General features: G+C 39.9%; 1 protein-coding gene across 1 annotated transcript in view; it reads right to left on the bottom strand.

Moving 5' to 3' along the window:
* ccdc146 (coiled-coil domain containing 146) overlaps nt 1-18,069 on the bottom strand; it is a 56,150-nt gene that overhangs the window by 12,682 nt on the left and 25,399 nt on the right. Inside the window, exons 11-18 of the mRNA XM_023285791.3 lie at nt 17,319-17,415; nt 16,084-16,176; nt 14,836-15,003; nt 14,124-14,212; nt 12,964-13,128; nt 12,658-12,733; nt 11,452-11,600; nt 11,118-11,346 (exon numbers count right to left, since the gene is read on the bottom strand). Coding sequence (XP_023141559.2) covers nt 11,118-11,346; nt 11,452-11,600; nt 12,658-12,733; nt 12,964-13,128; nt 14,124-14,212; nt 14,836-15,003; nt 16,084-16,176; nt 17,319-17,415 — 1,066 coding nt within the window. The remainder of the gene's footprint in view (nt 1-11,117; nt 11,347-11,451; nt 11,601-12,657; nt 12,734-12,963; nt 13,129-14,123; nt 14,213-14,835; nt 15,004-16,083; nt 16,177-17,318; nt 17,416-18,069) is intronic.

Here is an 18,069-nt window from a genome sequence, read left to right as displayed (position 1 = left end):
TTAAACTGTTTAAAAATGAGCTTGGCAAATGTTTTATGAGGAAACAAGCATTCAGCACTTTAGTCAGATCTCAAAACTACACACAATGCATTTAGAGTAACTGTATAGAAACTCCACAGTGCACATATAAAACTGTCTTGCCAGGAAAAAATGCCAAACACCCTCACAATCGCTCCTGCTTCCGAACTGTAGTGCTTTTCTGTTTTCCTCATTGTAAAAATGTAAGAACAGTCAGTACAAATGTACAGTTTTCTTTGTGTCCCAGCGTTCAAACACAAAGATCTATTATTAAAATTCAAGCGGAGATCCCAAAGTTTTGAAAGATATCAAATATGTCAGGCTGAATTTGGGGAGAAAATGTGTATAAGACGATGCGTAAAGTGTCTAAACTATTTCTGTTTGATGGAACTGTGCAGCCAAAAAAATATAATAGTGACAAAACTAAACAATCCACTGGAGTCTTGTATAAACAGCTACATGTACAGAATATATATGTCTCACAGGCAGTGTGGAAGAACAGTTTTCCAACCTTTAAACTGATGTTAAAGGGTTAGTTTAAAGCAGCTTTGGGAATTACTTTTTATAGATTAATGAGCCAACTGAAAGAAATGATCACCATGCTAGTTGAAATAATGATGATTATTTGCAAAGTATAGCTACAAAATGAATCACCTGGTCAATAAACTTCATGGAAAAAGGGGTTCTTTAATATCCAGTACTGAAAGTACATTATAGACAAAGATAAATAAGAAGTCAGGTGGCCTTCTAACCTATAAGCAGGGACAGCAGATGGAAACGAGCAATTAAAAGTAGCTGCATTATCTCAACGGGGAATTCAAATGCCCAGTGGCCCCATTACAGCAGAATAAAAGTAGTCTATATATAAAATATATGAAGCTGAGACGATCAAGGAGCCACCACGACAGGCAAAATTAAAAAAAAAAAAAAGGATGTAAGCAGAAAATAGAAAAAAACTTCGATCGGATGACAGCAGAGAGAGAGAAAACATGAGAAGTATTAATAGACGCCCAGGGAAATCGCAGACAAATTTCAGTGAAGAAGAAGCGATTGGGGCTGCACAGTGGTGTAGTGGTTAGCACTTTCACCTTGCAGCGAGAAGATCCCTGGTTCGCGTCCCAGCTTTCCCGGGATCTTTCTGCATGGAGTTTGCATGTTCTCCCTGTGCATGCGTGGGTTTTCTCCGGGTACTCCGGCTTCCTCCCACAGTCCAAAAATATGCTGAGGTTAATTGATCATTCTAAATTGCCCGTAGGTGTGAATGTGAGAGTGCTTGTTTGTCTTTGTATGTAGCCCTGCGACAGACTGGCGACCTGTCTAGGGTGTCCCCTGCCTTCGCCCGAGTCAGCTGGGATAGACTCCAGCCCCCCCCGCGACCCTAGTGAGGATTAAGCGGTGTATAGATAATGGATGGATGGAAGAAGCGATTGGCTGGACAGCAGAGAAAAGAGGAATGAGTGGAAGAAAAACAGGGTGTGGAAAAATGCTGTACACAGGCAGCCTGACCTGAAGTGACCTTGCTTATGAAACAGCAGCTTCTCTCCATTCGACCGTACAGTACAGAGGCTTGCGGACGTACGTGCACGGATCTAATGCGAGTGAAGAGAAGACAGCGTGGAACAAAGTGATGATTCCCGTTTTCCCCTGCCTTCCTGTACGGGATTAATGAAGCCTCTCTTATGTACGCAGACAGCGAGTCTGATTAAAAGCGACTTAGGTGATCAGCCTGTTAAAAAGCCGCTTCTCCCTCACCGTCATATGACTCGAGATTTAACTTGATAGCATGGCTGTCATGAGATTAGCTGAAGGTGTCTGTTAGGGGAAAAAATAAGGGAGGAAAACACTGACAGTAAGCAGATGATGGACTGAAAATCAGAGATGTGCTCGGATGCTGGCTTGATAAAAGACTGGCAGACAGAGGAAGATGAAGTGCAGAAGAGCAAAAGGAGGAACAGCATGAAGGCCAGAGTGAGGGAAGGAGCGAGAGATACGATGTGAAAGCAGACAAGACAGACAGAATTAGAGAGACAAGAGATGCTGAGAAACAGGAACTGGGGCTGACCAACAGGGACCGGGGTTATCTGTAGATTTCACAGAGAATATGTCACCGACAACAAAAGCTTGTTCAGTGTATGTGGAGCTGAATGCATGATTACATCACGTCAAAGGGAGAATTGAGCAACAAACCTGGCAAAAATGACTCAGTTTCCTGCTGAGCTTGCAAAGGAAGGCCAACAAATATTGTAGTAACACCACAAATTGAAGTCAGGTTTTTGAAATGACGGCTTTCCTGTTTTGTAACGCTACAGTATGTTGCATAATTGTCAGTTTTTCAAAAGGGGATAAAACCATTTTGGGACATTTTAACCAAATTAACATGCAAGGTTTAAGACTGGAGGGGTTCTAGCTCGCATCTTTCTTTAAAGGGTCCTGTTTCATGTCATATGGCAAATGACTTCTAACCTGTCAAATCGTACAGCAACATCAACACTACTCACATTGTACATTTATGAAGTTAAGCTTATCTTTATCTTATTGTATTGCAAAGATAATGCACAATGAACAGCATCCATTGACAAGTTAATTTACTGCCTCTGGATGGCCCTAAAACTGTGTCATTCCAACCCAAGTCATCAAATGTTTTGAACAATTTCTGCTCGACCACATCTGCTTTGCCTGAAATGTGTATAGCACAAAATATGGAAATTTGCAAAGATATCTTTGGAATTTTAGCTTGATATATCAAAAACTTTCCAACAAATAAACAAAACAACTTCCTGTTCACCCAATTTCAGATGTTTTTTTCACTGTCAGCCCATTTTATTTTGTAATTTTGTGACATGCAACGGCATGTTTAAAAATGCAACTGCACGTTTAAAAAAAAACAATCAATATTTCACTTCTGCATAATCAATTTTCTGGTTAAGGTGTGCTCAAAGCTGGGACTTTTCATGACTGCTATTTTTTTTTTTTCATATTTCAGCTCACCCACAGTCAGAGACTATTTTAACTACTTGTTCAATATTGCAGATTCTGAATCAATGACATGATGACAAATAAGAATGAACATTTCAGGCTTGTATCTTTAATAGTTCCTGAGAAACTGTCGTTCAAAGGTAGATTCAAATATCAAATGTGCTTAAAGTGGGCAGATGGGCGATTTTCTAAAAACATTATCTCGGAATGTAATTTCAGTCAAAAATCTGACCGATATCCTTTTGAATATTCATAGTTTATGACAAAAAAGTTTCAAACAACTCAGAGCTGTTTGAAACGAAGGCCGCTGATAATTTCAGACCTGTATTCAAACTTTTGACCAAATCAGCTCACTCAGTAAGTCACCACTAAGGAAATAAATGCAGATTTCTTCATCTAAACAAACACTAACTCATTTCAAAGCCTTAAACATCACTGAACTTCAGTTGTCAGCCTCCTGACTGAGACAGGTGTGTCCAGTCTTCACTTCTGAGTCTGATTGATGTGCGATCCTCCCTCATATGTAACCACCCTAAGTCACTTAAACACTGCATGATGGATGGCATACAGAGTGCCGGTGTCACCCTCCTTCTCCTCTCTCCAATCTTCAATCAATCTCCTCCCCCCCACCTCCTGCTCTTAGCATTTTTATACCCGTCCTCTTCCCTCTGTTCGTGTACACCAACGTTTGTCTTTCTCTTTGTATTCATCTGTCCCTGTGTCAGTGTCTCAGTTCTGCCTGCCTGCCTCTCTGTTTTCTTCATCTGACAGTCAGAAATAATAGCTGCTTTCCTGGTTCATGAACGCTGTAAAACATCGTACATCCGACAGCATCCATGCAGCCTACAATTTGCATATCGTTTGCATAATTTCAGCTCAGTTAGTGGTTAACTTGATGGCTTTAAAAGTAATAGATGATGCACTGCATGCTTAATGGTGTAATCATAAAATAAATAATGACCTTATTTATATACCACCGTCCCAAAATTAGGTTACAAAAAGTCTCGTAATCGGCACAGATAAAAGACAAAAGGGACAGATCAGTAAAGCAGAAAGGTCAGTGAAGTAAAACTACCCCAGAGGCCACTGGAATATATAATAAAGTTAAAGTTAAGGGCATATTTTGAGAAGAGATTTGCGAGATGATACTCATTCTGTCGGCTTGAATTCCTCAGGCAAATCATTCCACAGCCTTGAAGCCTCTGACAACAAAAGCCCTCAGTTTTCATCCTCAATCTGGGATACAGGAATAGTTGTAAGGTTCTTGCCTGCAGAGCACCACAGGATACATGAAAGTTCATAATACATTAAAAGAAATATAACTAGGGGGAAGACACACTGTGGAGAACCATGAAAGTAATCAGATATTATTTAGATTTATGACCCTTGGATTAAAATATATGCTAAATTATTACTATGCTATTATTGGATTTGGTTGAGGAGGTAAGAAACATCTTGAGGGTGAAAAAAAAATTGATTTCTTAGATTTCTTTTTAACATACTCATGGTTTAAATGCTGCAAAAGTGTGTTTTCTGTATGTCTGAAAAGCAGTAGCAGAAAATTTTACTGAAAATCCAAGCATAAATTTGCCAGTGATTCTACAAACAGATTTGTAAAACTATCATGACCACATTTGGCCTTAAGCCCACCACTCTCTGAGGAGTTGTTGGAGTTAGAAATCTAGATATTCTTGGCTATTTAGCAGCAGTCTCAAGAGAAATGAGATTTAAGAAGTGAGTTGCCAAATGACTTTCAAGGGTTGTTGAGTTTCTTATAGCACACAAAGCCTTTTGGTCAGCCTTCCTGTTTCTGTGTGCCGGCTGTTCTTACTGGCTCTCGACCCCGTCTGACTTTCTCACATGCAGTATCCATCAGTGATTCCCAACCAGGGGTGCAAGTACCCTGAGGGTGCTTCAGTAGCCAAAGGGTACATTGAAAAATTAGTTCTACTCATCCGAAAAAGCACATTACAACCTAATTAAAGACATGAGTGGACCTGGACAGGTTTGAGAACTTGAGAAGTTAACGGCTATCGACAAGTAATAAATAATCAGGAGAAACAGGCAGCCAAAAGGAATTCATAAATTGTTTAAATTGATAAGTAGCAGTAAAAAAGAAGTGAATAAATAATTCAAAGAGCCTAAAACTGTGCTTATCGTATGGATAAACTGTTTGCCATCAGGATGTATAAACAGTTCAGGCCTTTATAGGCAAGTCTCGCCACTTGGCAGCCTGCTTGATAACATCCCATGTAGTTATTTCAGGCTAACAAAACCAGACTCCTATTGAATGGGAAGAGACCCATAACTGCAATTTCAGTAGTCCTGGAGACATAAAAACTGCATGTATAAAAGGATCACCAGTCAAATCTAATAGAGACTTAAAAAGTGAGGTAATTTTGCCCCAAAATAAGGTTTAAAAAGCATTTCCTTCACCACACTTTAGTCCCTCCCACTCACGCTCAGCTGCCATGTTCCAAGTGAGGAACCAGTAGTCGTCCACCTCAAACTTTGTATAATTCTGCCCCCTCACTTCCCAAGGTGAGCCATTTAGAAAGAGCAGCTGCCTCGCAGTTCATCAGGTTTGTTTATTTTCTGGAGCTGCTTCTGCTAACTCTAAAAGGTCAGAACCACAGGCAAAACACACCAGATGTCGAACAATTAGCTGCAAGTGTGAACAAAAGAGTCTTTATGCACACCCAGCATCTGAGGAACCGAAGATCTAGTGGATTTCTTTCTGGTAATGTCACCACAACAATGGAAAAATTCTTAGTGTAGCACATTGTGAGGCTAATGTGACTATCGTTACCATCAGCTCTGAATGTATGCCGGCAGGTTAGAGCTCTGAGGAAGTTGCAATGCTAAGGGACATTTAGAAACACTTGAAACCAATAAAGATTGAGTGGGTTACTGTGTTTTCTTGTCACCAGTTGTGCTTCAGTGCAACGTAGACTTGACCTACTTCTCTCCTGCTCGCTGTGCTCACACATACAGCATTTTAATAAAGCTGAAATCCAGGCTGTTTTCATTAAATATTTTTTGTTTCTGTTGTCAGACAACAATGAGTATTAAATGGTGACTAAAATACAGGTCATTGATCACTAAGCTGTCAGTTACAGAGAGTGGACAGCAGCAGCTTGGCTGCATTTAAAGCTACAGATACTGAAAAAGTCTGTTTAGAACAGGGCTAGACCAAGGATGACACAGTCATAGGAAAATTACCCATCTTTGCAGCATTTGGGGCTGAAAAATCGATAGACATGAGGACATGTGATACTTTAATTAATTTCCTATAACCGGGTCAAACATGGGACCTTTAAAACTGTTAGCTAAAAGTGGATAAATGAATTATTGATAAACAATTGGTAATTGTCAGCATGAAGTGTATAAATAGTGAAAGTTGCTAGCTAACAGTATATATTGTTGAAAAAATTCAGGTGTTTAATGAATGTAATGGATGGAAATTATATAAATTACATATTTCTACATTTAAATGAATAAGCATGCTCCTGATCGTTATGGAGATGATGGAGGGCAGTGAGCTGTTCCACAGAATCAGTCAGCACAGGCACTTTACTGAGAAGATGGCTAGCCAGGTCACCAAACAGATCAGTCAAGCGTTGGAACATTGTACTCCCTAAATACTGCACATCGTGACCTAAAAGCCAGAGAACCTGCTCTTTAAGGACAACTCTCTGGATGCACCTGTGAAGTTGTGTGACTTTGGCTTTGCCAAAATTGATCAAGGAGACTTGATGACCCCTCAGTTCACTCCTTACTACGTAGCACCTCAGGTACTTGAGGCTCAAAGAAGACGCCAGAAGGAAAAGTCTGGAATTATACCTACCTCACCCACTCCTTACACCTATAACAAGAGCTGTGACTTGTGGTCTCTCGGTGTGATTATCTATGTAATGCTGTGCAGCTATCCTCCGTTCTACTCCAAGCACCAAAGTCGCACCATCCCAAAGGACATGAGGAAGAAAGTTATGACAGGAAGCTTTAACTTTCCTGAAGCATGTAACTATTTTCTGTTTGAAGTATACTACTACTGGGTTATTCCTATGTAATTATTATTACCATCATGTTATTATAGGTTATTACCTTTGTTGTAACTTTACATGTGTCGTTATAATTTGTTAATGTGTATATAAAGATAGAAATCTCTATTTTTGTAATTTTGATAGTATTTTGTTTGGATGACAAAATATTTTACCAGTATTCACTTTTATGTAAATTGTTGCATTAGCTCCAATGTAAAATAACATGAGAGGTGTTGTTGATAAAGGGGTTCTTGAGTTCATCTGACTGGCCTGTGGGGATACGTCATACAAGGTTGGGAGCCACTCGTAAACAACACAAACACTGTCAAGATGAGATTCTGGAAGGGTTTCCCCCACGGTAACAAGTTCCAGACAGGTTGGACAAAGATTTAAGAGAGGGACAGACAAACAATATGACTCACCACCATAGGGACAGTGCTGTCTGTCATCAGCCCCACCCTCCTGTAAATCTCGCTCTGCTACCGACTGTGTCTCTATGTTTGTGATATTGCTCACGCCACTGTGTATAACAGAAGTGCAGCAAGTCATTAGACGACTGTTCAGCGATATTCGGATGTCACCAACACAGCACAGATCTCAGTGTGGGTGCTGATGCATGCACACCTGTATGCGTTTCAGATGTTGATGTGCCAGCAACTCATAAACGCGTAGTAAATTCAGAATCCGACACCAAACTCTGTTTATTTTGTAGCAATTAAAATTCCTCAGTGCAAATGAAAGCCTCAGAGTATATTGAACTTCAATAGACTCACAGATGGCCCAATCTATCTTTGTCAAACTTTCCCATCAAAGGGAGGAGGGGGGCTCTGTCTGCAACCAACAGATAAACTGGTCACAGATGAATACAAATACACAATATATATGATAAATCGACAGCAAGGCAGTTGCATGGAGATTGAATTCGCAGAGAGAATGAATTCACAGGCAGAATGAATTGAGCTGGCAAACCTCCCGCAAAAGGAGAGACCCCCATGATTCACTTTTTGCACCCGTGGGAGCTCGACGGCTGCACGATGGAAAACTGTGATTTAGAAAATGATTTGCTATTTACACACAGAGGAGAGGGAGAAATGCTGAACGACTGGATGGCTGAAAGGACGGATGGATGAACAAACAGATGGACTGATAAACTAATCAGGGATGTAACTGTTGATTCTCAGAGTTGCGTGATTATCCAAACATGACTAAGAGTTTCCAGTTGAGCTGGCATCTCTGTGAGGTTAAGCCGAGGTGGTACAACAAGGGCTAAACGCTAACAGCAACATGCTAAAATGGCACAATGGCAATGCTGAGATGCTAATGTTAAGCAGGTGTATCTCCTTTTTAGTTTAGTGTGTTAGCATACTGAGAAGAATGAGAACATAATTTGTAATTGGTTACAAATTTAAATGTCAAATAAGCAATAATAATTCAATGCATTTTTTTTTTTTTTTTTACTATATTCAGTTAATATCCCATCACTACCAACTAGCTGTCAATTCTGAGTGTGCACTGAAAAAAATCTGGCTTTCATGCACAGTCCTGGCTCCGTAAAGGGGAAATACATGCTACAATTATTCCAGCTTTTTCTGTGCACATACAAGCTGCTCAACAGCAGCTTAGGGAGACAGTGAAGGGAGACTGAAGGGCGAGGTCCACTAAATCCAGTACATGATATCTAAATATGCTAACTGGCTAAATATCAACAATCCTTCTCCAGAATCACAGACTCCACCTCCAATTATGAGACAAATCTAAATTTTGGCACAATGTTCCCAATGAAACTTTACTCAAGAGCATAAATGCCAACGTCTTGATAGTGCTAGAAGCAAAGACAGAAGAATTAATTCTCTTGGCACTACTTTGAACAGAATATTCCAAACGATTTCCAGTCTAATAGTTGTGGCGATATTTCAATCTGGGATCTACTTCATGCACAGCCAAATGCAAGGTCAGTCAGAGACAGTGAGAAGGACGTAAAGACAGGCCAGAGTTTGGATAGATAAAGTTACTTCCAGTTCACAAAATTCCTCATGAGAACAATGAAAACAAGGACTGTTTAACAAAGTCAGGAAAGGAAAGAGTAAGAAAACTACTAACAAGAGAAACAATATAAAGTATGAGTGAAAGAAAAAAAAATGGCACCAATGAGGTCTGTTGTGGAAGACAAACAGCAGAAGGCGTAAACAGATGGAGGAAAGGGAAAGGTTTGTTTCTCAGAGGAGCAGCACATGGTGAAGTCTCATCCAACGCCGAGTTCATCCAAATGAGCACAAAGCTCAGATAAGAGAAGGTCTGGTCAAGCAGCAAGTCTGTACTAGTCGTTCTGATCCAGAGCAGCAACACGCCCAGTCCCACGATGCAGCCACTGGCAGGGAAACTCAGCATGTGTTTGTGCGTCTCTTCTCAAAACTCTCTCTGCCTACGTGCCCATCACTCTCAATGTATTGCAAAGCTGCTCGAAAATGTTTGTTATGGATTCATGTGTATCCAAGTCTGTCTGAGTGACACTTGTGCAGCATGTGGTTGTTTGGGTTTGTCCCTCTTGGTTTAGATCTTTGTCTTCCTTCTGCATCTCTGCCTGTGTTCTGAGGTTAGTTAACAAGTGTTCTTTCAGTCTCTGTTCAAACTTAGAAGAATGTTTGACTACAACACCTCAACAAAATGATGTGAGAGAATCACGTCTGAAAAGGGTGTAATAAAAGGCCTTTGTTTGAGTGATCAAAGACAGATTAGAGGAACAGTAATGGGGTATGAGCTGAACAATAACATTCCCATAAATGTACTCTTCTTTCTCTAAATTCTTTTGTTTGAAATGGTGAAGTTATGTGTGAGTCCTCGGAGAGACTCCTCTCGCATGCACAAGCGAAATTAATCTTGAATATGGTCCAAATATATATAGATGTTTGCTGATATTTACTGAGAGCAAATTAGAATATGAGCAATGAGTCTGTTCATTAAAGAGAAAGCCTTCCTACACAGTATGTTTACTCGTGGAAGTCTCATTACAAGATAAGTTTCTAAATGCGTTTCAAAACAGAGATCTGCTCATTAGCAGCGAACTTAGCGTCTGAACTGCTCTAAGTATTGTCTTCTTGAGTGCTGCACTTAACTGCTCTTTTTGGAGTTTCCCTGGCTTGACACCGATAGGCATAAAGTTAAACAATTATCTACAAAACCCAAGACACATCCAGCTCACATGCGCACATGCAGTTATGTACTCCCCATGATCTCTACTGACATGAAATAACTCACATAAACTGCTTTTACGAGTAAGGATGGGAACACGCACACACACGTAGCTGGACAATAGCATGGAGAAAGTATGCATGTCTGTCTGCAAGCCAGAGACGAAGACAAAAGATTCCAAGGAAAACTTTACAGACACACAATCTGTCTGCTCGGTCCAACTTTTATGATGTGATCGCACCGGGAAGCTCTAATTGACAGGTCTAACTGCTTCCAGATAGAATTATGAATCCAAATCCTGATGTAGTCATGGTCACGCTGCTGGAGAAATGTGGACAGCGGTATTCAGCAGACACAATCTGCACCAATTAGTGGTTATGTTAGTGAAGCCAGTCTAGGGAAACTGTAGGGGCGTTACAGAAAACAATAACAAGCGGGCCATCTGCAATGCTCATTCAAGATGATAACAAACCTGACGGAGGCTCTAATAGCAACCCTGATGAAAAATAAGCAACACGAAGCGGTTTGGGACTGCAATGCACCTCTGCTGTAACATCTGGGAACTATAAAGAAGGCTGTAGTTTATCAGAAACATTGAAATCAGGAAGTGTTTTCATTTCTTGCAAATGAGGAAAAAGAGGAGTTACAGAGAAAGGAGAAGTGGGTGTCAGAATAGATTCTAATGAAGGATTTTCGTTAAACGTGTCAATTACTCATTCTCAGCAATTTTAAGCGTCTCATGAGTACAAACGCTTTTTCATCTTTTTAGGTAATTAGTGTGCACTGCACTTCTGAAAGTGTGGCGAATTTGCTTCTTTTGCTGATTGTTCCATCAGTGCAGAACTGTCAGCCTTAATTCATGTATCTGGATGCACGGAACATTTTTTCTACCTCTATCTGCAGCATGACGATCTCTCCCTCCAGTTTTCTCTTGAGGAGCACCTCTTTCTTCTTCAGGTCTATCTGCCTCTTCTCCTCTTTGATCGTTAACTCCAAGTCTTTCATGTCCTTCTCCACAGTCTCCAGAGCCATATTGGTCTTTGCGATGGCTGCCTCCTGGATGTTTATCTTCTCATGGTAGTTGAACAAAACCTCCTCATGTTCCAGGAGCTGAATTCCTCTGTGAACATGGAAAGCGGCAAGAACACACACCATCAGACAAAGTGGTTTAAATCCTCGACTTGCATTCAGGCAACATTATGTAAACTTCAAGCTACGAACGTACAGAAAGTTGCGTCGCTGTGTGGCAGTTTCGTGATTCTTGTTTGTTTCCAGAAGCGTCTCCTCCTGGAGGTTGATCATTTGTGCGAGTCTCATCAGTTCAAGTTTGTTGTCCTCAAACTCCTGACTGATCTGACGTTGCTTCCAGGCAACCTACAAGACGTTAGGTTTAGAAGGAAAGGCGTGATATATGAATGTAATGTCAGAAAAAAACATCTGCAGGCTGCACAGATTCTCAGAAAAGAGCCACACTTGATAACTATTTTTGAAAGGTTTACACGATTCAGATTTCTGACCGTATTTTTGAGGTATATTTTCTTTTGTATGCCTCTTGGAGCACCAGCTTTGCTCCGATTGGTCAGTTCTCATCATGTACAACACAACCAAATGCTTGATGAATGTGTTTGTGTCTGTTCATTTCTTATCTGTTATATAGAAATGTTGTTCTGTTAGATTAAATTCAGTGCGAGCTACCAGTGCAATGTGCAGATCCTGTAATGATAGCAGTACTATCAAGTGACCACTAGTTGGCAGTATAGCCTTAAGTGTGTTATGAGTTAGATAGACGAACAAGAATGCTTTGTTGTGGAGCTGAGACTACGTTGTTGACGGTTAAAATAAATAGCTTGCTGCTCGTAGAAGCTCGCAGCACAAATGTTCATGCATGACTTCTTGAATAACAGAAGACAGAACATTACAGATCCTTTCTGAGCGAACCGAAAATTTTCTCTTGTCTAGTGTTTAAGACACAGAAACAACAAATTACTCCTTATCCGCAAACTCTGATGTATATGTACAGTGACATGCTTTCACCTGATAACGCTAGAGTTTCAAAATGACTCATGCACATTGTCCAAAATGCTGCAAATCTTCCCGTTTTGAACACTTTGGAACTAGTCTTCCCTCTCTTGCATGTCTGCTCATGAAACACATACACAAAGAGTTACTTGGTTTTAAGGCCTGATCGTGGTCGACAATAACTTGAGGCAGCTTCTACAGCCCAATAGACAACACAAACTCTCATTTAATCTGTTTGTTTTTGTGTCTCTCATAAGATGTGTAAGCTCAAGGACAAATAGTGGATGTGGGTTTGTCTCACTATCGCTATAAAGCTCTCTGAAAGCACCGCTAGGTATTTAGAATTCCCTCAAAACAACTGCAGTTATGGCAACAAAAAAAAGTATTTCCCCCTCTGTGTGTGTTTGTGTACCTTGGAGATGTCATTGTGTAGTTTGTCCCTCATTGTGGAGCTATTAGAGATCTTCATAGAGGCTTTTGCAAGTGATCTGGAATGGACAAAGAGAAATTATCTAGCAGATGTAGAGATAGCTCACAAACAAAATTACCCCCAAACACACTGCTTGCACATAAATTCACAGTCTGAACAACAAAACAAAAGTTTATAGCTTTCATTAAGGCAGGATTTGATGCAGTGTTGTTACACTATTTTATTCTAGATGTCTATCTCTAAGCCGGTTAACCCTCGGCCCTCCCTCTACCAAACAGACAAACACACCTCTCCTTGTTGATGATGATGGTGCGTTGGATTTCCTTCTCATTTTCCAGGAGCTTAATCTGCTCTGTCAACTCTGTGATCGTCTGTGAGGCGATCTGCTTCAACTGGACATACTTATTCTTCTCTTCCATGATCATGTCACACAGTTTAGAATACTGAGATATTCTGAGGGGAGAAAACAGTGATTAGACACGTTCTTCAACTGCATTACAAAGTCAGACTCCCCATCCACAGCAGGTTTTAGACATTTTTGTCATTTACCCCTATCTGTTTGTTGATCATTTGCATTTACTTAGCCAGTGGTAGCTGCGAGTTCATTATCTTTGTTTACCATCTTGCTAACTACTGTGGGATGTATATCCGTAGCCAGTGACAGTTATCAGTGGCTGATTCAAGTAATATGAACCGTATAGATAACATTTCCTGTAGCGGGTGTTAGATCTGCATGTACTTATAAAGGAAAGTTTGGTAATATTGACAAAAAAGTTATTAAAAATTGGAATAATCATCACAGAGCAATTATCAAACTTTCATAATTCATCACAAGCGATCAGTGAATCGGAAAAAATGTGACAGAACTTAAGTTTCATTCAGTCTGTTCATTAAATTTCAATGTTAAATTCATGTGTGAAATGTGAGCTGCGAACAACGATAGGTAAACAAGAGGATACACAACATTTCCATGTCATCCTGCTCTCTTTTTGCTTGTCTAGCTGCAATTTTGGGTGGCTGATTCGATGTCAAGCGCGACCACATCAGACTGTATTCTGCTGTTGCGACCTTAATAAACGTATTCATAAGTTTGCTGTTGTTGTAGTGGGTGGCGCTATCAGCATTAGTCTGTGTCTGAACACTGAAGTATGACCAATTAGTACGACATGGTTTTCTAGCCAGACAACATGTGCAGATGTCTGAATTAATTGTCATTCCTGCCCGTATGCAGATCAGAGGAGCCAAACAAATAACCAGGGAATCAATTATCGGTTGGCCACATTAATATTGTGCAGTGAAATCTCCATATTTTATTTCATTTTAGAGAGACAGGAAAAAACAGAAGATGTGAAGCCATTTGAGGCGGTGATTATGATTTCCCTAATACTGCATATTAACAGCCTCTCTGGAACATCCTTTTTTGCATATAGAGGAAACAACAGTGGCACCTGCGCTGTAGTGTAGCGTTGAGCTTGTTGTGGTCCGCGATGATCAGGTCTTTCTCTCGAAGCTCCCGCCGGATGTGCTGGTTCAGTTGCTGCAAATACAATTAAGCAGGTAAAACTCCAGTATCACCACCTCTGTGTGGGTGTGTTTATATGTATATGTCTGTGCTCGCAAACAAACTACACTCATGCTTGTGGGTGCACATTTTTCAGTATGTAGCGGTTTCCCCTTCAGACTCCGAATGAATAAAAACAAAACAATAAATAAGTTAGCTGATCTAGCGGTCGTGTTTTCTCGGTATGGATTTTTATGAACTTCCTGTGCGCTTTCATTTATTTTTGAGCTGGTCGATGTTGATTTGGGATTTCATTATTTACCAGTCAGGAGAGAAAGCGTATGAATTTTTGAAAGGAACAGAAAGAACTGCTCTCTCTTCTGTAGATTAAATTCAACTGCACTTTCTATATTTCTAAATTGCTCTGAAATTACCCCACTGTGTTGATATAATATTGCTAGCATAGATGACATTCTTCAAAAGTTGTGTTTTTGTCACCGAAAGTACCAAAAATTTAAATCTACTTTGGTTCTTCTTTGATGTTTTTAACACATTTATGCGTGAAATGTGCCTGTCAGTGTCTTCATAAATTATTAAATGCACTAATGATGACATCAAAAGGTGTTTTAAATGTGTCCTAGTGTGTGTTTGTATTGCACCTCAGCCCTGAGCAGTTCACGGTGCTTCTGGCCCCTCTCCTCTGCTTTGATCTGTGTGAGACATCTGAGGTTATGGAGCTCTTCTCTGAGGCGGTTTGACTCCCTCAGCAGCTCCTGAATCATCCCATACTGCTGCTTCTTCTGGCTCTCCTCCTCAGCCACTGGTAGCTGGTTGGGAACACATTTTAGGCTATTGAAAAAATCTCACGACTATTTGGATGAAACTGAACGGGTATTGAGAGAAGAATGGGACGGCAAGGCAGAGTCTCCTAAGATGGAGAGATGATGAAACTTTCCTTTGCAAAGGGCAGGCTTTTCCCCAAAGGGATCATTAAAGTTTGCTGCGTGATATAGTATTGGAAAATTATGCTATTTGAAATCTTCTGTTTCTTGCATTTACATAGAAAAATGGAAGTTACAAGAAAGGGGGAAAAAAAGGTTTGAGACATAAATGAAAAGATCCCAGATTGTGCCCCTTTTCAGTAAATTAATGAAAGTCTCACATGTCCCCAGAATGAGTCTTTTATTAACTCAAAATGCTGCAAAGATGGTTCATTTTACTGCGACTGTATAACTCCTGGTTTTAGTTCTGTTCTAAACAGTCTGATTTAGCTTAAAATGAGGTGCTGCTGTCCATATCTCTTTCAGGAAGAAAGCTCTCCATGTCTTTGATTGACAGTTGTCTGCAGAGTTTGTACTGTTACTAACTTTATCTATGAGTAAACGTTTGGCATGAAAACATTACCAGATTCATAGCACAGCTGTTGTTTTACCTTGTCTGTTTTGTGAGTTTGCCATTATTGCGGCAGAGCTGCAGCTTTAAAATGGCTCTGAAGCGACTGCTGGTTAACATGGAGTCTAAATGGGCTGCATTTTAGTCACTATTACATACTCAATCTGTCGTCTGGCAACAGAAAAAATATGTAAATGAGAACAACTTTATTGGGGATTTGGCTTTATTTGGTGTCCTCTGCTTGTGCCTGAAACAGCAAGAGTTAGCAGAAGCAGCTCCAGAAAGAAAATAAACCTGGCGTACTGTGAGGCAGCTGCTCTCTCTGAATGGCTCACCTTAGAAGCAGCAGGGAATAAGGGGCAGGATTATGCAAAGTAAAATATGTAAGCGCGTTTTTTTTTTCTCTTGGCGTTTTTTTAAGAACCACAAAACACACACAAACAACAGATTTTCACCATAAATCCGTGATATAGTTAAATCACCTTTTGCTGTCAGTTTAAACCACACAGCCCCACCTGTTTTTGAAAGCTGACTTTGAGAGCATCCACCTCCTTCTGAAGCTCCATCCGTTGCTGAATGCTAGCCTCTCTTTTGGGCACAGCGTCCAACTGAAAACTCAGAACAGAACGTAAAGTGAAAATGTTCAAATTTTCATTTTGCTATGACATCTTTCATCCACTTGAAGTTGGCCCTGAATCTTAACAAATCTTCTCACACTTCATTCACAGTTCAGTCAGTGCACATTCACTCCCACATTAAACACTGACTGCAAAGCTAATGTCAGAGCCTCTGATAACCACTGGATCCAGAGACACTGCCTTGTGTTCAGCAGTATGAGCCATACTGCAAAATATTTAAAAGCTTCTAGCCCTTGGAGCAGGAACAGAATTACATGAATAAGCTTAAGGGTTTCAAAAAATATAATGCAATACCACAATTATATTTCAGCTAGCTACACGAAGCACTAAATAATCATTATTAGCCCCTATGCAGTGTAAAGCTCACAATGTAATACTTTGAAAATATTAAACCCATCAATCACATTCTGTTCAATTTAAATGTGATGCATTTCTGTGGTAACACCACAGACTCATTTAAACAGCCGTCAGTCAAATTTATTGTGAGTAATTGTTCATGAGAGAGTTGTTATTAGTCGTTACTGGTTGTCAGTTTGAATGAATCGTATTGTAGAACAGCGTTGTTTTCATTGTTTCCTTAATGTGTGAATTCCCCGATGCAGTTTAGCGATTTCCACTCATATTGTTATGTGCTGATGTGTTTCCGACAAGTAATGTTCTCTTCTTGTTTCCACTTTCTGTTTAAAAACTGTGCACATCAGTAAAACGACAGGAAGTTCACAAATATAAAAAAGTCCTTCTGGTGGAACACAGACTCTTGATTTAATGTGGTGATTATTGCCACTGTGACATTTTGCACTCAAAATACTCCCACACCTGTGTCAACACCTGAAAATTTTTCCTCACCGGTTGCCAACACCAGCAAAAAAAAAACATGTTTGCAGACAAAAAAGCTGCTTGTATTAGACATTATGAGGCTTAGTGGTAAAATCTAAGCTGCAATTAGAGGTGGTACGTGTACAAAGGTCTGTGTTTTACATAATTTTAACATAAAAGCTCCAAATGTTTCCAAATACTACAAAAAGCAAGATCACTTATCACTTTAACTACTCCAAATCTGAGTAGCTGTATTATATGTGACAGTAACATTTCAGAGCATTTCATATTTTCACCTGTGCCAGCAACCTGTTGTAGATAGATTGTGTGAGTTGGAGCTGTTCTGTGGCCATGGTCAGAGCATGCTCCATCCTCTTGAGGACTTGCATCTGCCTGAGGAAAAACACAGACACCTTTTAAATATTTATCATCATCGTAAGGCTGTGCCTCCTACACTTTCTAGCTGAAATTCATTGTCTCAAACATGGCTCTTTATACTGCATTGTATATGGATTCCTGTCAAATATGAAGGTTGTTCAGCTGTGTTTGGAATGCAGGGAATTAAATGTTTTGAACTTTTTGGTCTGTTGTTGAACTTAAAGTCTAATCCAAAAAACATGCACTCACAAAAAAAAATCTATTACAACTCAGAGTGAAATTGTATGGGCATACTGAAGCTGACAAACCTGTAAAACATCATCTTCTTGAGTGAATATCTATCAGGATAATGCACTTATATCTTAACTCTAAAATATAGTAAAGAAGGGATGCTTCACAATAAGTGCTGGAGTTTTTAACATTACAATTTTCAAAGTTCCATGTGGAGTTTTTGATCTCTAGCAATGCTGTGCAGTTGTTTTTGTATAACTGGGTCTCAGGTTAGCATCTTGTACATGTGAATTCCACTTAAATAACAGCAACAGACATGCAGCAATGTGCCAACAGGGCAGGGAAGAAGAAGACTACAAGATAGCAAATATGGATGTAAATAAAGCTGGAGTTGAAATACTTAAATCTGGATTTGCTAGTGTTGTGAGGATAGAATTG

The sequence above is a fragment of the Amphiprion ocellaris genome, chromosome 21 (genome assembly GCF_022539595.1).
Source record: "Amphiprion ocellaris isolate individual 3 ecotype Okinawa chromosome 21, ASM2253959v1, whole genome shotgun sequence".
Classification (NCBI taxonomy): Eukaryota; Metazoa; Chordata; class Actinopteri; family Pomacentridae; genus Amphiprion; species Amphiprion ocellaris.
This window is presented reverse-complemented; position numbering and strand designations above follow the sequence as displayed.